Here is a 21,557-nt window from a genome sequence, read left to right as displayed (position 1 = left end):
GCTGGGGAAGCTCGGATCTCTGAGTGTGATGGTTCAACGTCTGATTTGACAAAGACTGTCTCAGGGAATGATTCTGCCAATCTTCCCAGTGAGGAGACAGTTAAGCCTGAAAACACAGGAGTTGCCTTGACGAAGGCAGCACTAGAAGATTGGTCCCAAGCGACAATTGATGCCTGGATCCAACAAGACCTCGCTTACCAGGCCAGTCTCCGAGAGAAGGAGTTGTCCAATCTTCCCTCGGAGTAGTAGACGGTTGAGTCCGAAAAGTCAAGCTTTGCTCTGATGAAGGCAGCACTAGAAGCCTGGACCCATTAAGAGAGCATTTTCCAGACTCTATGGGTACAACTTTTGTTATTGTGGTTTGCCTTTATTTTAGTGTTTTTTTTCTGGATCCTCCGCCTTCCCAAGACAATCTGATGAAGAGGATAGTCAGGATTGTCCCTAATATTCTTGATCCTATGAAGAATCCTTCTCTGCAGGGCCGATTCAAGGATCTGACTTTTAGGGGGTCTTAGCCCCCTGCAGGGTTTTTTGTTGACTCTTTACATCCAAGTTGCATTGCGCTTTTTTTTTCGTTAAAATATGAAGTTCAGGGACTTAACAAGGCGCTGTAAAATCCAATGCATCTGCGATGAAAAATAGTTGCCAGTCATGCGCTTAATTATTGTGTGGAAGTGTTGATAGAGGATATATGGGACAACGCTGTGACCAAAGTCTGCTATATAGTGAAATGAAATTCACGAACAATCCAATTCTTATGGATGGATCTTTACTAAGTCCTGTAGGACTGAAGCCTCACTGATAGCAGTTCTTTGTTCTTGTGATGCTCTGCATAAACTGCAGAGCTGACATGGGTGATATGGGCAAACATCCAGGGTGGTATCTTTTAGGGATGGTAGGAAACCATTGCGGATTGTGGCACAGAGATGGAAAAAAAGCAGAATGAAGAAGAGTTTGAATTGATAATGATAGTGGTTAAAGTTATTTCAACTCTAAGTATTTAATATCTAGGTGTTTTATGGGAATGTGGATTTTTCAAATCAATTTGAGAAGCAATTTTGATAGGTACACTTAATTTTATTGTGTCATGTAGCGTGGGGCGCTGGTCTTGACTACAACACTGCTACGTGGTTCCTTGGTTGCATGTTCTCCCCCTCCCACAGTCTTTCCATCCCCTTTCTGTTGGATTTCTTTCAAAATAAATGCCACTAGTAGCAGAAAAAAGTGAAGTTCATGCTATGTTCAGGAGACAAGAAATTTCCATCCCTGAAATTATGGCGCAAAGAATCACATATCGAAGTCTAAACTATGTTAAACACAATGTAAACACAATTAAGACATGCTTTATTTGTTGCATTGTTCATTAAAATGGCACATATCTGATGTTTTAAAATTAAATACTATAGGTGCACTTAATGATATTGTAATTAAAGATTAAGTAATGGGCTGCACAGTGGCACAGTTGGTAGAGCTGTGGCCTTGCAGCAAGAAGGTCCTGGGTTCGATTCCCGGCCCGGGGTCTTTCTGCATGGAGTTTGCATGTTCTCCCTGTGCATGGTGGGTTCTCTCCGGGTTCTCCGGCTTCCTCCCACAGTCCAAAAACATGACTGTCAGGTTAATTGGTCTCTCTAAATTCTCCCTAGATGTGAGTGTGTGTGTGAATGGTTGTTTGTCCTGTCTGTTTTCAGACTGGCGACCTGTCCAGGGTGAACCCCGCCTCTCGCCCGGAACAGCAACCCTCCTGACCCCATCAGGGACAAAGGGTGTATAGAGGATGGATGGATGTGTATATAAGTGTATATATATATATATGTATATGTATGTATATGTATATATATATATGTATGTATATATATATATATATACTGGCCTGGTGTATATATATATATATATATATATATATATATATATATATATATATATATATATATATATATATATATATATATATATATATATATATATATACATACCAGGCTTTACTGGTGACCCACCGGGGGAAACCCTGCAGTGTTCATGTTCCTGGAGCTTTCTGCAACAGCATGCAGATGGTCCAGAAGTGTGAATGTCGTCACATGAAAAGTCAACATTTACTGTTGCACAGAGACTCTGTACACCAATCTGCATAGGGACTCTGATATTTTACATGAAGTTGTGAAAGTTGTCTGAATCCAGCTGTTATTCTTCCACTCCTTCCATCGATCTAAATTCTTGTATTTCTCAAACTACTGGGCGAGGAGGAGGATCAATTCATCTTTCAGTCAGATTTATTGATTAATCCTTGGCCAGTTAATGGCTGCAGTTCTTTTTGAACCATATCAAAACCTTGCTTTTCCCCCCCACACAAAATTTCTATGGTTGCTAAATTGTGTCCATAAAGTTTGTTCAGAAGAAAAATAATATTGAAACTAAATAAATAGTTTTGAAAGTGGAAAAATAACACTCTTCACTGATGTAACCTGCTTATGTCAACATACCACACAAATATCAGGGGGAAAAAAAAATAGATTGACAAATTAGCGCTGCATTTTCAGTTCGTGTTTCCCATTTCCCACGCTCTCAGAGGAACATAGAGGAGCCGCTAGGCCACAGTTTCTACCATCCTACAGCTCTGCTGAGCACTGCCTCCTCTGATATGAGCACTGGTGAAAACATAAAGGCTGGTTGTCATTTTATCACACAGGGAAACAGAGAAAGAAAACAGACACATTCAATATGTAAACCCAAGTGATTGTGTTTCTGTTGGAAATGTACTACATAAATAAACTTGACATTGACCTCCAGGAGAAGTTTGTTTCCTTAACATTTTTCTTGCTATGCCCTGATTTCTACTATTAAATAACCTTTTTCTCTGATTTGCCAGTAGTATTCTTTTTTTTTTCTTCATGCTGTAGGCCAGGAATACTGATTAACCAGTGAATGGACCTTTTATCTTTATACTACAATCACTGGAGACACACTTACTTCACGCTGCTGATCTCATTTCCACTTATTGTGAGACTAGTGGCACCAATTGACCGGACCGCTGTTGAATTAGTTCAGTCACTTTGAAGGGGGGGTTGAATATTTACGTAATCTCTTAAGGTAAATGTGTTATGTAATTGTCATTATTTTGTTGAACTCTTTTTCTCTTTGACATTGAAGAGTTTTTGCCATTTATTTTTTCAAAAAAGCCAAAAATTGATGGTCAGAATTGATTTGTAAAGGTAATACAAAGGGTAAAACATACCAACCTTCAAGGTGGTGAATATTTTTATAGGCATTGTGTTTAACAGAAGCAGTGTGAACGTTGTCATAGGTGGCTGAATGGAAGTTTTTATTGTTATTATTATTATTATTACTATTATTTAAGCACAACCTATCAGGTTAAATTGATCAATACAGTCATCTTGAACTCCTGTAGTTTACATACGATCTGTGTCTGGTTATTCTGATGTTTTTCAAACACTTAATTTATTTTAACTTGTGATTTAATGCTGATGCCGTGTGTATGGTAGCTGAACAGACTCTGTTACGAATACACAGCGCTTGTCACGGAAACTAAGCTAATTTGTTTGATATGGAATGCGGTAACAAGTCAGACTTGTTAAATTACTGAAGGTCATCAGCATAAATTGTTATTTATCGTCAGAGAGGTCATTCTGTGAGCGAGGCTTACCCAGCTGCTTAGGACTCTTACCACCAAAGACCAACAACAGATATGAAGCAGAAGTCAGAATTGTCTTCTCTGTCTCTGTTTAAAATTACAGTCTACAAGTAAAATGATCGAATCAGTGCTAACCTTTCCTTCACCTTTTCTTTTCTCATGAAAGTGAAAGTGCCTCCACACATTTTCCTGTTGTAATCTTTCCTCTGAAAATCACTGTGGTGTTTCTGTTCCCTGAAATGTTCCCAACCAGTTGACTGTTTATCCCTTTTCCCTGACGTGTACAGTAACTTTTTACTGTAAAACCCCTGAACACTTCAGCTGTATTCAGGCTCTTTCTTTTGTTTTTGTGTCATTGCAGCGATCCATGAGTTCCCCAGAGATTATTTCACCAACCAGGAGCGCACAGAGGGAGCAGTGGGCCTCCATGTCCTGTGTGTAAGTTGTCATCTGCAGCATTCTGCTTTAACACCAAGTGTGTTTCCTTTACTACAGTCCTGGCATTTCCAAAGAAGTTCCCGTATTTAATTGAACAACACGGTGAAGAAGCGTCTGCTTTTTAAGAGCCCAGGGCCTCCAGAGGTTTAGAAAACACCAGACAGATTCAGTTTTACATGACATGTTGACTGGGAGCAGAATGTGGACAAGGTGCTAATGTGGTGGAAGAAGCTCACCTCGTATTTACAGTGGCTACAATATTCATACACCTGGAACCTTTTGTCCTCTCACAGCTTCGAACTTCAACAGATTGTATTGGGATTTTATGCCACAGAGCGACATGAAGCACAGTGTGAAAACCGACGCGTGACATTCTGGGTATCTTATTAATAACAATTCTGCAAAAGTGTCATGTTCCACATTCAGATTCAGATTTATTCACATCCCAAATGGGCAATTGATGTTACAGCAGGTATAAAAACTGAAAGTCAAGGTATAAAAGTAAAGAAATAAAAAACAAGAGAGCATACCAAGGAAGACATCAAATATAAATCAATACATAATGTTAAGTGTACAGCAGTGCATATCATTGTGGACCAACAATCGGATGCGACGCCCCCGACCTCGTCCCGCAGTAATAAGAGAAATTGCTGTAGGAACAACAGACTGCAGGTTTACATCACAAGTCTGTCAGTTTGTCACATCAGATAAATAGTGCAACGCTGAAAGTGAAGGTATTACACTGAGCAAGACCCCCTCCCTCTTCTGTTCATCCCGAGACAGGAGTGAGCCCAAGTTCTCACCTGAAGGAATGTAAATATTACCTCCAAAACATCTTACACAGATTACGTTCAAGGCATCAACTAAACTGCTACCTGAGCTCATACAGGAAGTGGTTTTTGAAAGAGAAGGTGGATAAAACTCAAGGGGTTATTCGAACTTAAGGATTCATAGTTTATGCAGAACAAGAAGGAGCTTTTGTATTTCAACTCGTGGGGTAAAATTATGGAAGTTAAATGAGGAGTTGAAAGAAAGTCAAAATTGAATACAACTTAAAAAGAAATGTAAGACATCACAGAAATATGGGTGAGAGTTAGCACTAACGTGTAAATTGAGGCTAACGCATATGTTATGGGTATGGATGTATGGATGCATATATTTCAACATGTAAACCCAGATAAAATGGAAAATTAATTAACCTATGTCTTTTTTTATTTATTATTTAATAATGGAGGGTCCATCTGAACATATGTTATGAGTTTCTGAGGTCGGAGTTCATAAGTTTCTTACTTCTTCCTTTTTCCGTTTCGAGCCTGTTAAGATTAATGTGGTGCAAAAATATGTGTCTTTTGCATTCCTTGTTCATGTGTGTGATTTTAAACTTTTATCATATCTGTCTAAATAAATAAATAATAAAAACAAGTAAACAAAAGCAAATGATAAAAGATATGCATGCCTGGTTTGCAGTAGTGCACCGTTAGCAAACCGCTGACCACTTTAATCAGACGAAGTTGAGCACAGATTGTCTTTCTGCAGGTGCTTCGGTGGAGTGAGTGTATTCATTGTGTATCCTGCTCTCTGTAGGCAGTCTACATGTTTTATGCCCTGGCATTGGTCTGTGATGACTACTTTGTCCCCTCACTAGAGAAGATTTGTGAGGTAAGAAGTCAATGCCGGTCACTCTTGCGCCTCTGCTGAGGATCTCTAGTGGACACTGTTTCCTGGGTCTCGGGTTCCTGTAGAGAAAATCCTCTCTCTCTCTTCTTCCCCCGTCCAAACAGCGTCTTCAGCTGAGTGAGGACGTGGCAGGAGCCACCTTCATGGCAGCTGGCAGCTCAGCTCCTGAACTCTTCACTTCAGTCATTGGTGCGTAGCTTTTTGAACTTTAAACTGACCCTAAATGTCTTCGTTCGTACGGTGGCCTCTGTAGTCTCTCTGACACATTCGCAGCCGTTTGTTCTGTCGTGCAGGAGTGTTCATCACCAAAGGCGACGTTGGCGTGGGCACAATTGTGGGCTCTGCTGTCTTCAACATTCTCTGCATTATTGGAGTGTGTGGCATATTTGCTTTGCAGGTACAAGACAAAACACACACACACACAGAGAGAGAGAGGGAGCTATCCATGGCTTTCTTGCATTGTTGTTGCTGCGAAGTTCTTCATAAAATAATAAAGTTTATTAGGGGACAGAAAGAAATGTCTTAGCTGCGTGATGATCTGGGTTGGATTATTTATCTGTTTTAACTCCTGAAATTAATTTGTCCTCTAGTTGAAGTCGTTCACTGAGGAAAAAAAATAACCTTCTGTATGTGGACCTTTCCTGTCACCACATCATTTAATCATAATCCTCCTGTCACTGTGTCTCAGACCATCCGTCTGTCCCGCTGGCCTCTGCTCAGAGACTCGCTCTACTACACACTGTCTATCTCTGCCCTTATAGTGGTAAGTGCTGATGGTATTCTCTGCCAAAGTACCAGTTTGTTGGATGGGAAAATATTACTCTCAAATATCATAAATCACATCAGCGATAGCTTTCCTTTAAGATCAGAAAACCCGAGTTCACATCACGTGTAATGCTTTGCTTCTCGTCTCTCTTTCATGCAAAAGTTCATATATGATGAAAAGGTGGTTTGGTAAGTCATGGAGTTTTGATATTTACCACAAATTTGGTTGAATTCCAATTTTTTTGTTTTGCTAACCAGCGTGAAACACGGTTGACTGATATTTTTAATCTTTAGGTGGGAAGCTCTGACACTGATTCTGATGTATTTCGTCTACATTTTGATTATGAAGTAAGTTTAAGACTCACCCACTCATTTTAAGAAGCTTTATTTTTTGTGTACTCTTTTGTGTAAGGTTTTTAGTCTAATATTGTTATGAATGGTTGTGTATGGATGTGGCATAATTTGGATTAATAAACCTAACCTAACATATAAAGGAACTGTGTAAGTCTGACAAAGTATAGTAGACCAAAAGATTTCAGAACTAGACTGTGGACGACGAAAACTGAAATCACTAACAATAAAAGCAGAAATAAATGTATCAAAACACCTAAAAGCCACCAATTAATTTTTAAAAAAGAGAACTTTTTGTTTTTATTTCTTCAGCTTTGTTCCAACAAAATACATTTTTAACCACAACTTTTACTGTTTTCAGCTTTTCTTTGTTTGTTTTTATTCTTACTTATACATGTTTTAACTTCTTTTTTTCTTTTTTTTACAACTCCTTTCACCTCCATTTGTTCTTTTTACTTTTTTTCCTCCTCTTTTTACTTTAATGTATGCATTTCTGCATTGTTATGCAAATGAAGAGGGGTGATGTCTTCTTCTGCCAATTGGGTTGTTAGCATTACACCACTTAGCTCTATGGTGAGCTGTAGCTTAGCAACCTCATTAGAAACTAATGCTCTAACTCCTGACTGTTTTTTTTTTTGTGTGGACAGAGCAGAACATGTAGGGTTTGCAGAAGTTGAGGATTGGTTTGTATTCAATGTGGGATGAAATTGTCGCAGAACCTGGTGGTCCAGCCAACTGAAGAGTCAATTTGGTGTATAAAATAAAGTAAAAATCATTTTCTCTGCTGCTCTCACCGTTTTTTGTAAAGCTTTCCATTCTGACACTTTGCCTCTAGCAGGATTTGTTCAGTTTGCGTTGTAATTAGTGTGATGATCTGGAACCCTAAAGCTTTGACCAACACAGAAAGCAAACTGTATTTCTCAACACTTTGTACAGTATAACCAAAGTAAATAACTGAAAGCTAAAACACACAACGCATCCAGCTAATCTGATCGCAGAGATAAACAGGAGACATGTTGCAGGTCCACAGAGTACATGACAGTGATCTGACTTCCTGTTGCAGGTTGAACTGCTACATCGTTCGTTTCCTTGAGAGACAGAAGAAGAATCCATCTGGGTTAAGTAATGGAGCTGCTGCTAACGCTGAACTAGATGATGGCTATGACGCTACAGCTGTCCTGCTGAAGAAAGGTACAACTTTTATTTGACTATCACTTCACTGCAAGTTGTTCAGAATGATTGCTGTTCACCTCTGGTCAATGTTCTGTACAGAGACGGTCTCCTTTAAACTCTGGACAGACTTCTTGTTGCTTAGCTGACTTGTGTCTGTAGAGGAGGCTGGTTCTTCTGACCAGATGGGTCCACTAACGGACTCTAACTCTGTGTCTGATTGGGTTGGATCCTGAATAGGGCATGAACACCCTATCAGAAGGAAAATATTTCATTTTTGTAATTCATTTTCAAATTTTTATTTTCTATTTTTGCAAGCTCGAATTGATGTATAGTCTTGCTACAACACAAACTTGCTTATGGTTGTTATGGGAGCATGTATCTAACTCCGGCCCACAGCAGAGGTGGACTGTGGCCCGCAGCTCTCACATGTCTGTCCCATCCAAACGTTCAGAATGTTCAAAGTTTATTTCCTCTTTGGTTCTGGATTAAGGTGTAGCACCTGTCTTCTGAAGCCATAGAGTAACTGTTGTTTACACACTGAGAGGACAGATACTTGCTTTTCCAGACTATGAGCAACTCCAGGAGGTCAAATATAAATCTAGCTGAATTAACCAGAAAGCAGTTAAGGCCGATGGAGCCACTCCAAGTATGTGGCATCCTGAAATAAGCGACTCTTCATCAGTAGAGCGTGCATGAGAGTAAGTGTAGTCTAAGAGTAAGCGGTTGCCCACGTTGCCCATCCTCTGTTGTTTATGTGAGAGTTTTAGCACAAACAGCTGAATGGTGTCGACATATTCTCTGTTAGTCATGCTGCCGCTGTTGTATGTGTGTGGCTCTTAACAGCAAACCACCACAGAAAGCCATCTGTGCTGATGGTGGATGAGCTGCTCTCTGCGTACCCCCACCAGCTGACCTTTTCCGAGGCTGGCATGAGGATCATGATCACCAGTCACTTCTCTCCGAGAACCCGACTCACCATGGCCTCGCGGATGCTCATCACTGAGGTGAGGTCAAAGACACAGAAACTCAAATTGCTTTCATCCGGGGTGTGAAGTCTCGCCTCCACAGGTTTGTAGCTGTGGTAGACGTGTGCAGGGGCAGGACAGAGCTGGGGCCAGTTGGGCAGGGGATCCACACCACTGTCTTAGTGCCCATTTCTTGCTGCCTAATCTTTACAACAGCAGTAGGGTCCAGAAGTGTGGGATGATGGACCGTACTGGCATGAGAGGAGTACCAGGCAGTGCTCTGCCCTGCTTTGCTTTGTCCCAATTTGCATATGAACTACGGGGGCTTGGGCTATGCTATGGCATTGCTTGTTCCTGGCTGCTGATCTGTAGCTCTCAGGAATCTTCCATGCCAGCTGTGGGCTTTGAGGATTGAGAATCAGAGAGTAAATGTAGCTGTTCTGCAGTTCAGTGAGGTATTTTTTTAGAGAACAGTCAGTGTCATGAAGACCGAGGAACACAGCAGACAGTTCAGATCAGCAGATAGGGTTAAATTTTAATTTAAAAAAATGAGTTTGGTGTAATATGGCTGCCTCTGCTTAAATTGATAGAAGGAGGGTGTTAATAAAGGAAGGAGCTAAGAGACCCAAGGTGACTAGATGTGCTGCAGAGAACCACAGCTCAGAAAGGGGGAATGTGTTCACAGGACAAATAGTCATGGAACCATCTGACCATATGGATGACCGGCTAGAAGTCATTGTTGAAAGAGATGAGAAACGGTAAATGACCTGCTCTTGTATTATGCCATACCAAGTTCAGAGAACCCCAATGCGCTTCACACTAGATTCATTTGTCCTGAACTCACTTGGCCCTCTGACCACCACCAGCTTGCTCAAGGACACAACGGAGATGGTCATTCATTGTCACCACATACAGTAGGGGTCATGGTTGAAGAGTTGTAGTCGCAGGTTTTACCAATCAGAATAAAACTCATTAAAAATCCGTCTCTATCAGGACTGATCTTCTCCTTACTTCGTGTTGCACAGAGACAGAGACTAATCAACACACGGACTCTGACCAACGGCGAATCAGACGTCTCTGTCAAAGGAGGCGGCAGACGGGGCATCGAAAATGGGCTGTCCAGGGCAGAGAGGCGCCTCAGCATTCGCCGTGACGATCGAGAGGCGGGCAACGAGACGGAGAACGAAGACAACGAAAATAATGAGAACGATGAAGAGGAAGAGGAAGATGAGGGAGATGGACCTTTTGTGCCCTTCCAGTGCCCAGGTGAGCTCTTGAAGGCAGTTCTCCACCTCTGTTGTTCCAAAAGCCAATTTAGCAAATCGTTTTTCAGCTGGTAACCACTTTTGATTAAACTGCTGTTATGGATGATGAATGTTAGTATTTATGTTCTTCCACCGATTTTCTCTGACTAATCGCTGTGTGCTTGCCTGTGCAACGTGTCCTTCTAATCTCTGAACCATCTCGTTCTGTGTCGTCCTGTGTGTCTGCAGCTGGTGTGTTTAACAAGCTGAAGTGGCTGCTGGCCTGGCCTCTGTGCCTGGTGCTGTTCTTTACCGTCCCCAACTGCTCCAAACCGCGCTGGGAGAACTGGTTTATGCTCTCCTTTATTTTCTCCACCCTTTGGATTGCCTCCTTCTCCTACATCATGGTCTGGATGGTGAGTTGTGTCCTTACTTTGTGTTGAGGGTTAAATGCATGACCCCCCCCAACACAGTCAGGTTTAGAAGCCGTCTGCACCTGGAGCTCTTTTACGACTACCGAGGCGTAAGGCGCAACCTTCTGTCTCTGTGTCAGGTGACGGTGATCGGCTTCACACTCGGAATTCCCGATGTGATCATGGGCATCACCTTCCTGGCAGCTGGCACCAGCGTTCCCGACTGCATGGCGAGTCTGATAGTGGCGCGGCAAGGTAACACATCTGCGAGGCGGCCGACGTGCAGAGGCACCAAAAGTCTTGACTGGACTCCCCTTCTGCCCCTCCCATTTTGTGTCCTTTTCAATGCATCCAGTACAAACCCTCTTTCAGGAATGAGGGCGCTGTGCCGGTGAAGTGTGCTGCAGCAAAGACCATGCTCTTCACCGTTACTGGTGTATTAAAAAAACCTATTTAAAATTGAAACAAGAATCGCTTAGCCTGGCACGAAGGCATTAATCCAGTAGGGGGAAACCCTGTATAGCTGACATATCTGGTTCTGATGTTGAACTTCCTTCTTTTTTCCAAGTTTAGCTAATTTTCCCCCATTAATGGACTGATAACACCTAGAAAATAGAAAAATGTTCCTACTTTTAAATCTGCCGTACATTCCTCTGCCTCGACCAGTATAGGGTTGGTTGGACTCCTTAAACCTATAGAACTACCTTCATTCTTCATGGTATATCTTCATTAAGGTGCTCATTAGGATGCAGTGAAGCAGCTGACCAATCTACAGTAACTTGTGATGCTTTCTTGTTAACATGCTGTCATCAGTTCATCTGCTCATATTTTGCAGCGTTTTTGATAACGAGGTGCTGTGGATTTTTTTCATTTTTATTTTTCACTTTTCTCCTGGCTGATCACTTGGCATGTCAACATCCTTTTGACTAATTTATTAATTTATTAAAAGGCTAATGCCAACTCTGGATTTGATTTTAGGTTTACACCATGAAGCTCTCCACCTTTTGTTTGTGGCCCATGCAGAAAAATCGGCACCATCTGGGGAAGAATTCTACCTCTGTGCCCAGATTTGGTCTCGATTCCTGCGGTGGAAACACTCCTTACATAGCATTTTATTACACTTTTCTATTATTAATTATTGTAGAATCATTTATTTCTTGCCTGATCAGAGAATGTCATTAGCTTTAGGTTGTGTTCAGACATTTTGCATTATTTTATTTATTTATTTTTTTTCCCTCCATGTACAAGAAGTCCTACTTCTGATTGAAAAGTTAGCTACTCGTCATCAAGTGTCGGAGTGTAAATAGAGACTTCTTTATTCTCCCAGCGTGACAGAATGACGGCCAAACAGCAGAGTCTAAGAGAAGCCTCCGTCTAACAGGTTTGGAGGGGAGCAGATGAATCGCATAGAAACAAGCGACCAAGGCGTTTCCTGTCATCTTGGTCCAGGAAGCCAAAAGGAAGATGGAGGGAAAACAAGCTGGCAGGAGTCCCATCCTCCCTGCTTTCATCTGTGTTTATTCTCACTCTTGCCATTAAATATTGAAGCGGCTGTGTATCCGTGTGTAGGTGTGTGTGGGTTTAGGTGTCTGAAAGCGGGTTATGTCAGGCAGGGTGACACACAAGCACATGGGGGCTTCCCGTGGCTACAAAGAGATTTTTTTTTTTTATTTGAAGTACAGACTTCAGTACCACAGTCAGCATCACTAATCTTATATATACCCAGCCACCTTTAACTCTTCTGTCTCTCCCCGTCCCCGTCCTACCTGCCTTTATTTCTGCCCTTCTTTCATTCTGTCTATTCTGTTCTGTTGCTGTCTCCAGGTATGGGAGACATGGCCGTGTCCAACTCCATCGGCAGTAATGTGTTTGACATCCTGATAGGGCTTGGCCTCCCCTGGGCCCTGAAGACACTGGCCATTAATTATGGCTCTGTTGTAAGTCCAGCTATAGACCTCCTAATGATAATGTTTCTAATATTTACACCACTGTGACTGCCTTAATGTCAACCTTTTGGCCAACTGTCTTTCTTTGAATGGATCCAAATCGTCTGAGAAACATCATGTATGTTAAAAACGGATCTGTGTAAAAGTACTGGGAAAAAAAGACAAATGACTGAATCTGAATTCAGTGTTTGTACTTCTAGGATCTCAGGTCCTTTTTAGTGTCTTCTTTTGGTTCCCATTTCAGCATTCTAATATTTGATGCAGTTGTGATATAGAAAAAAAAAAAAGAGAAAAAATTTCGAAAAAAAAATATTTCACATGCCTACGGTCTTTCACAGGCGTGCCCTACTCACTGTTGAAAACTCACTTTAATACATTGGATTACTGATATTGCATGCTTTATCATTTTTAGTGTTTTTTATTTATTTCATTTTAAGGCACACGTATCAAACACGAGGCCTGGGGCTTAATCTGGTCCACCAAAACTTTATGTGACCATCTAGCAGCGTCACACAAGATTGTGATTGACAAGCACTAGGACCCGCCTCCTGCCTCTGATTGGTTATTTGTTAGCACTGGGAGAAAGCAGAGGCGCTCAGTTTATTCACAGATTGTTTCTGTTTCATACCATATTGTCATGATGTAGTGACACTTCAAATAAATATGTAAAAAACAGTTTTAATAAAAGTTGCATGCTGCAGCTTTCCCTGCTGTACTGTGCTTTGGTCAGCCATGGGTTGCTAAAGTGCTGTATGAATAAAGCATGGTATGGTTGCTCAGTCTCCATGATGAGTAGTCGCCATCAAAATTCCCATCATTAATGTAAAACCACCCGAAGCAACATATTGTGCTTTTCAATCGAGTTCAAAATTACTTTATTTATCCCAAAGGGAAACTAACGTTTTCGTAACTCGTACCATTCAAGGATCAAGAACGGCAGTGTGGACGGTAATGACACGGGCAGGAAGGATCTCCTGTAGTAGTCAGTCTTGCAACACACGTCAGTGGGCCTCTGACTGAAGACCTTTGCAGTATGACGGTCTCATGACATTTGAAGAGGTCAGCATCCAGGCAGCATCCAGGCAGCAGAGACAGCGTTCCACAGTAACATGTCCTGGTCGACGTTCTCATTTGCTTTTGCCGCTCCTCTTTAACCGTCTGTCTGGACGTGTGGTTAGAAAGCCGGGCAGAGCTCGTGACGTTCAGGGATACGAGCTACGCTGTTTATGATCGATGGAGGAGATGGTTTGAACTTCCTCCTTCTCTCTCTGCGTCCAGGAAGCCTCCTGTTCAGTTCCTCTGGGATTTGAGGCTGTAGTTCAGGTATCTTTATGCACATAAAAATAGGGTGTGCTTTGTTTTTTTTGTTTTTTGTTTTTTGTTTCATTCCCACAAACTCTGGAACAGTGACAATACCGAAATGAAATTTGTGCAGGAGGATCTCCAGATCGTGTCTGATAACGTGCCTCGTCTCTTTATTCCACAGATTAAGCTGAACAGCAAAGGGCTCATCTTCTCTGTGGGACTCCTGCTGGCGTCCGTCTTCATTACGGTGAGTTTGTGTGTCACACGGACTCCTGGCTCTTCTTACGTCCAGCATCTGTTCTCGTGAGCCTCATGTCCCTCTGCTTTCTGCGATGTCCAGGTGCTGGGAGTCCACCTGAACAAGTGGACGCTGGACAAACGTCTGGGACTCACATGTCTCTTGCTCTACTCCATCTTCCTGTGCTTCTCCTGTCTCATCGAATACAACATCTTCATTTTTGTCAACCTGCCAACGTGTCGGGAAGACTGAGACGCACCAGCCTTGCCACACACACACACACACACACATACATACATACACAAAGTCCGATCCACAGGTAGTGTTACGGAGGCGATAGGTGGAGTTCGACAGAGGCTCTAAGTCAGAATAGACTTGTTTCTGAGTCTCTTTTTTGTTTTTTTTTGGAGAGGTCCCATTCTGCTTTTTTTTGGGTGCTTGTTTTCCTGCTTGGTGCAATACGGAGCTGCTCTGGTGTTTACTCCCAATCAGACCAGAGTGTGGGACTTTTTCCAGGGGCAGTTATGGTTAATAACAAGCCCTCACTGTTCTCAACACACACACACACACACAGAGACACACGCGCGCGTACAAACTCACACCTTCGTATTACTGCATGCTTCTCACATAAACATGTTTTATTTTGAAGCTCTTGTGTTTAGGTGTGAGGTTTTCCTAGCTGCTAACTCTCCCTCACAGGCTACGCGAGGCCTTGTTGAGGAGAGTAAAAACGATCAAAGCAATGACGAAACTGCAGAGGAGTTGTTTGGGTTGTTGGAAGTCTCTTGGTAGCAAACAGACCCAGTTATGCACATGTGCACATTACGTCCAGTCAGAGTCACTTTGTTGAAGCTCCAAGTGTGTATAGACGTGTGTAGAGACAGTCTTCCTCTTCTGCTTTTAGACGTGAAACAACAGGCAACCAGGGCATTACCTTTTTATGAAGTGACTCACAGTTGTAGTGTTGTTGTTGTTTTTTACTCCTTCTTGTATATACCCTTCTCCTGTATATACCCCCCAGATGATTTATTTATTATTTATTCATGCCACACACACACGCACACACACTTCTCACATTTCTCTCGAGGTCACAGAAACAAACAGAAGAATACCACTTAAACACAAAACAAGCACAACGTTTTCTGAGGGATTGATCTGGAATTCTGCGTGTGGATGTCAGAAATGTCCAGTTTGCACTGACCAGCTCCATGAGGAACATCCTTATAAAAAGAAGAGGATCTTGATTTTATTTTATTTTTTTATTATTATTATTATTATTATTATGACTGCTGCTCTTGTCCTCTTAAAGACTCCGAGTTAACAGACTCGATAGAGCTGGGTTCAAAGTACTTCCTCTGTGGCAGAATGAGATTGGACCAGGGCTGACCGTTCTTTCTCTGGACATGTCTTATTTTGGGGGTTCTTCGTATTTTGTTCTGACAAATATCTGGATTTGTCCACTTAAGTTTTGTGATAAGTCAAAAACGTCCTGCTAGAATTAGAGCATGTACTGTTGTGATTTAATGTAAGCCGTGAAGGGCAACAACATCCTTCGAGGCTGATTGTGAGACCAAACATGACTTTCTTACAGATGAGCTTTGGCAACTCCTGCAGTCCAGACGGCTAATCCAACTAAACAAAGACTGTTTCAGAGTCTAGTTTACCCATCAGTGGTATCCCGTTTCAAATCAACTGGTGTTCTAATGTACAAATCACATGTTTCTGTCTGTACATCAGTCAGCGATATGTGTCTGATAGGATCTTGTCTGTTTATTTAGGTTTTTTTGTAAATATTCATTGCTCTGACAGGGGAAACTGGGTTTGAAACTTATGAAATGCAATAACTATAAGCTTACTCCCTTGTCAGGTTGCAGCTTTAAAGACAATGAGAGGTCTAACAATACAAGCTGAGACAAGACAATACATGATTTTGAGTTCACGAGAATGAGACAAGATGTTAGCAATATCTTTGGGAAATTTGAATCAGATTTTCTTTGTTTTCACAAACACAGTAAAAGTTGTTTTTTTTTGCCTTGTGCTTCCTGAAGCTCACCCTCAGTTTTAACGTTAAAGCCAGTCCTTAAACTGAAGACGATACAATGCAGTCCAGACTCATTAGGAACATAAAATTACATTTTAGTTTTACCCCAATAGGAATGTAGGTGCAGATGCTAACTTTAACTTTGTTAATTGTCCAGTGGACAATTAAAACTGTTGACGTCCTCTTCAGCGTTTTCTGTAACTGTGTGTTGTCAGCTAGTCTAATGACCAGATTCTGTTAATACCACTGAACAACTTCTTCCTGTCTGACTTCAAAATAAGAGTCTCAAGGGTGGTTGCAATAGGATTGTCAGTATTGAAGACGCAGTTGTCAACGTCTTAGGCAAACTTCATCAAGCAAAAATCACAGATCACTTGTACAAATTCAGCTTCCATCGTGGAATGCTCTCATTATGTGGAATTCTGTAGAAATCAGGTCAACATTTGATATTTATTGATTCAGGGCTGCTCTCACTCCTCTGGAGTGAGACTCAAGCTTTCTCACTCTGCCCGGATAGGTCTCCTTTAGAACAAGAGCTCTTCCTGTAACCACAGCGCTACTTGGCCCTGATCACTCTGCAGATGGTTTTCGGTGTTTGTTGGTGCTAAGCTCCAGGTGAATCCAGTTAGGATGTTCTTGTTTCAGGTCAAACTTTCCTCCATAACTTTTAAAACAGGTGGTTAATATGAAGCCCCCTAGGGGACATGGAGGATTTTATTCTTCTTTTTCGTTCTCTCGCAATAATCTACTCATCAGTTCATGAGGCATAAATGAATACTGTAAGTCTTTCTTACAGTGGCCATCGAACTTTCTGCTCTAAGGTTTTCGTGAGGTTTTTCCATGTATGTTAATATCTGGTTGTGAAATATCTGAAGTTTTATATCTTTTTCTTTAGGACAGAAATGCACCACAGACCTGATGTAAACAGAAACTTTCCATAAGAAGGAAAGAAATAAAAACTAGATCCAAACTATTTGGACTGTTTCTGAGTTATTATCACGGGGTAATAAAGTCATCAGACAGTTTGGTTGTGTCTCTCTGTGTTGGTCTGAATGGTTTAAAGAGCCGTTTTCATGTGCAGATCCATCTCAGCCTCATACAAACGGACATAAACATGCAGGCAATCGATCGATTTTCGATCAGTTTTGTGCATCAAAGAGTTAATAATAAACACGTTTTCACTGAGGTTCTTTAAATGTGTATAGATTCACATTTTAAATTGACATTTGTGACTGTATACAAAATACACCGGTAAATATTCCAGTAAGAATATTGCGAGGGAACGCAAAATATTTTCCTCATGTCCCCTAGGTGTCCCTCAGGGGGCTCCGTAGGTCCACCAGTCCAAAATAATCTCCTTGGTGTTTCCCGTGTTAAACAGAGAAACATTGTTACTTGTTTAACTGTCTGCCCACTTCTGTTTGGTCACATCAACAATTATAATGAGTATTTTAGGAAAATGTTGTCAATCTGCGGGGCAGCTCCGTAACTTATCAAAGTGTTCATGTTGAGAGGAAACTCTTACACCTTGAGGTATAACGGTAGCACACAATATCGATTGCACCAAACCTTAACTACTTGTATCCCAAAGCAATCCAAGATGCATTTACTATGCAGCTTGTGCAGTTGTACTCATGACAAAATATTATTTATCTTCTTGCTATGATCTGTCTCTTGATAGCTTTAGAGCAGCGTAAACTGTGTGGTCAAAAAGTGGACCAGCGCTGCATTCCAGTTACCTCTGAACCCAGTTAACGTAGAGAAGTCAGGATTTCAATGTTGCCAAACACATAGACGTTCGCAGTACCTCTGAGCATCATTTTAAGCTTTACTTTCCATAAGCAAACACCACTTTTAATTTGTTTAGCTTAGAGTTGCAAGTGCTACCTGTAAACATTCCCAGTCTTGTAAAATACAATTGTCGACGCGAGGATCGGGCATATTGAAATGCAAATGGGCCTTACAAGTCAAACTGGGGGTAGTCAGAGTTTGTCCCTCTTTATCAGTAGGAAGGCCTGGTAGAAAGTAAAAAATAACAGAGTTCCAAATACAAATCGTCTCCTTCATTAAATAATGGCCTAAGTTATTTTTGTAAAAAAGGAACAAAAAAAAACAACAAAAAACGCCACCTCTCCATTGCCAAAAGATGATTTAAGACTTCCTTAGTCAAGGACGGCTTTGTTCATTAAAACCTAGAGAAAATCTCATTGACTCACATCTTAACGGTCCATAAATAACTTTGAGTTTTATTTTTACTCAATTGACGGTGAGACTCAATCTCTCTAACGTTTTTGTATATATAATAGAATATTTAATATTGTCATGTCTTTGTGCTTCCTCTGATTTCTTTGTCAAACACCTTGCTGATAGGGAAAAGTGCTGACTTTGAGTTTTCATCCGTCACTGACAGTACGTACACTGAAGCATGTTGTTTATCTCCACCTGGAACAGGTGGGAGTTTGGTCAGTCAGGACTGATCAAATTGAAAAATACATCCAGTACCAGTTGATATCTATTTGTGTGACTCTTAAGGATCGTGGTGGTCTGGGTCAAATTTAGAAAACTATCAGTGATGCCTTCACTTTCTTTTAATGGCCACCCTGGATTTCCCCTGCTGTTCTCCATCATCCCATTCCTCGACCTCCACCTTACTCTTCTGTTTCAGAACCGTAGCTATTCCACAAAGTATGCCAAACCGCCCTGACTCTTGTTGCATCGGGATGCCCTCACCATGGTTAGCACAACCCTGATGCCATGTTAAGGGGTTCTCGCAGGGCCCTCAGGACCAAGCCTCACTGGTGTGTGTAGCTTTGGCGCACCACTGATAATCTGCAAATTCTTCCATAACTCCTCTGGAATCCACCCGAAACGCTGATACGCTACATTGCCGTTATGGTACGTTCTACCATCCTGTGTGAAACTGCCCCGAAAAGCTTGTATGTGCAATCAAATGATTCCCTTTTTTAATTTATTTTATTTGATATATTTAACTTCTGACAACTTCTAGTGCTTTGACAGTGAACACTGCTCGTAGTTAATGGAGCAATCTGTCTCTGTGCTACACAGTATTTTCTCAGTGTCAGGAGATATCTCGAACAGCAAACGCATTACAGTGATTACCATGTTTTTCTTTATCATATGTATCTAAGATCAGCTGCAGCATGCACTTTACCAATCCTTCTCTGTTCTGGGTGTGTGTAGTTTGTTGTGTTTGCTAGTCACTGCGTACACCTACTCCTGATGAAGGCGTAGAAAAGTCTGGAGCAGTGACACTGTGGCTGCGTTCACACTTCAACCTGAAGTGACCCAATTCCAATATTTATTTTTTATTTTTATTTTTGAGATAATGCAATCCGAATCTGATCTTTTCATGACAGTCTGAACAACACAGGTCAAATATTTTTCGAATGCGACCCGGATATCCGATACCTATCCGATTCAAATGTGACCTAACGTCATCCGACCTGAACGTCACTGATACTCGACAGACGTCACTATTCTGCGTCCTGATACGCAGCAACAACCATGATGGACTTTAATGAGGATTGGAAGTTGTTAATATTCTGGCTCCCGTTGCAGAACAACTTTAAATGGGTAAGCTATGCTCCACCGTTAGCATCCATGTTTACTTCGTCTTCTTTATGGGGGTTGGCAAAACACTGAGCACCTATGTGTGACGTTACTGCGCCCTCTACTGCGCATGCGGGACACTTTCAGGTCGTTTGCCCGTTCACACTGGAGTACAAGTTGTGTGATTTGTAAGTGAACGACCATGGCAAAAAAAAAGAAGAAAAATCCGGTTTGACAAAAAATGGGAATCGGTGTGAACGCAGCCTTAGTATGGAGGCCGTCACTGTTCTGCACCTTTGTGTATCTGAAATCAACCAAATCACCTAGGATGTTCCCATCGTGATACCAGGTACCTTTTTAAGATTTTTATATAGTTTGTGATATTCACATTGGTGATACACTGATTATGTAAATATGTGTAAATATATGTGTAAATGTATTTATATATATGCATATATTTTTGTCTGAATGTGTATATGTGTGGGAATATATTTTCATAGATTCTAGGTATCCCCTGTATTCCCGCCTTGTTTTTAAGGGCGCTGGTAGGTTTTTTTGTTTTATTTTTTGGTTTTTGTTTTCTTTCTCTTTTTTGGGAATTACATGCATGGAGATATTTCGCTATGTTAAATTATCTATGGAAAATCTTACTGTTTTTTGAAATGAGAGTCAAATGGTTTTAGAGAGAGCACTGGATGTAGTTTGAATTCCTGACGGTTGCTTGCTCTTTTTCAGCCCCAGGTTGTGATGAACGACTGTGAGTGTGTGCTGAAGACATGGTCCTTCGCATATCGGAGCTAGTACCTCTTACCACATACATGGATTTAGCAAAACTGAATATTTTGTGTTTAAATGTTTCAAATCTAATTTCAGAAACCGTTTTGCATCAATAAAGTTGTCTTTGATTAAAGAGTACATTCTGTTTGCTGCAATGGTTTGTCCAACAAAGTTTCATAAATAAAGCTGCGTTTAACATGTTTTACTATATAAGTATATACAGTTATGTACATGTATGTATATGTACAAATACGATACAAAAATAGCATATTTCTTATGCTACACTTCCCTTACTTTGCACAACGCAATGCATCGTTACACTAACTTGAGTCTGGCCAGCGATACAATCTGGACACTTTGCACTGTCAAACTTATACAACAGATTTACCAATATCTCCATTATTTAATGTTCTCTTTTCTCCTGCTCTGAGCAGACATGACTAATCAATTTTTACTGTACTTGACAGTTTGAAGTACTGACATCTTCACTAATACAAATATTTCATTTTGAGAGATGAACTAAAGATTTTCAGAAAGAAATTGGGTTCTCTTGGTAAGTCATACTGTTTCGCTACTTGCACGAATTGTTTTTAGAAACACATTTACTGTTTGGCAGATGTCAAAACAGATTCGAGAAATGCACCAAAGCAATTAGGGAAAAACTGAGATTCACCACACACACAGACGGATCCAGGATAACGGACTACAATTGTCTCCGTGTGACTCCTGAACCAGATACAGTTCAAGATGAAAGCAAAGTTTATATTTCACTTGCAAATTGAGGTTCCAGAGTCTGGAGAAAGAGTGGAGAGTCCACAGTGAAACTTCAGAAGATTTGGGGGACTGTATCATCTGGCAGGAGATTTTAGATCACTTCATGTTTCCTGCTGACAAACTCCATGGTTATGCTGACTTTATACTTTCCTTTGGTTTATTATTTTTTGCATTTCCTTTTTAATTCACGTAAAGTATTTTTGAATTGCCTTGTTGCTAAAAAATGTGCCTTAT

General features: G+C 41.0%; 1 protein-coding gene across 2 annotated transcripts in view; it reads left to right on the top strand.

Annotated features, from left to right (window-relative positions):
• LOC122842485 (sodium/potassium/calcium exchanger 3-like) overlaps positions 1-20,687 on the top strand; it is a 65,543-nt gene extending 44,856 nt beyond the window's left edge. For both annotated transcript variants that reach the window (XM_044136413.1, XM_044136414.1), the window contains 15 exons: positions 4,008-4,084; positions 5,669-5,743; positions 5,866-5,950; positions 6,055-6,158; positions 6,450-6,524; positions 6,690-6,715; positions 6,821-6,874; positions 7,941-8,068; positions 8,894-9,054; positions 10,041-10,281; positions 10,509-10,675; positions 10,813-10,927; positions 12,497-12,609; positions 14,105-14,170; positions 14,264-20,687. In XM_044136413.1, coding sequence (XP_043992348.1) covers positions 4,008-4,084; positions 5,669-5,743; positions 5,866-5,950; positions 6,055-6,158; positions 6,450-6,524; positions 6,690-6,715; positions 6,821-6,874; positions 7,941-8,068; positions 8,894-9,054; positions 10,041-10,281; positions 10,509-10,675; positions 10,813-10,927; positions 12,497-12,609; positions 14,105-14,170; positions 14,264-14,413 — 1,637 coding nt within the window. In that variant the 3' untranslated portion in view covers positions 14,414-20,687. The remainder of the gene's footprint in view (positions 1-4,007; positions 4,085-5,668; positions 5,744-5,865; positions 5,951-6,054; positions 6,159-6,449; positions 6,525-6,689; positions 6,716-6,820; positions 6,875-7,940; positions 8,069-8,893; positions 9,055-10,040; positions 10,282-10,508; positions 10,676-10,812; positions 10,928-12,496; positions 12,610-14,104; positions 14,171-14,263) is intronic.
• The last annotated feature ends 870 nt before the right edge of the window (positions 20,688-21,557 follow it).

This window comes from Gambusia affinis, linkage group LG13, assembly GCF_019740435.1.
Source record: "Gambusia affinis linkage group LG13, SWU_Gaff_1.0, whole genome shotgun sequence".
Lineage (NCBI taxonomy): Eukaryota > Metazoa > Chordata > Actinopteri > Cyprinodontiformes > Poeciliidae > Gambusia > Gambusia affinis.
This window is presented reverse-complemented; position numbering and strand designations above follow the sequence as displayed.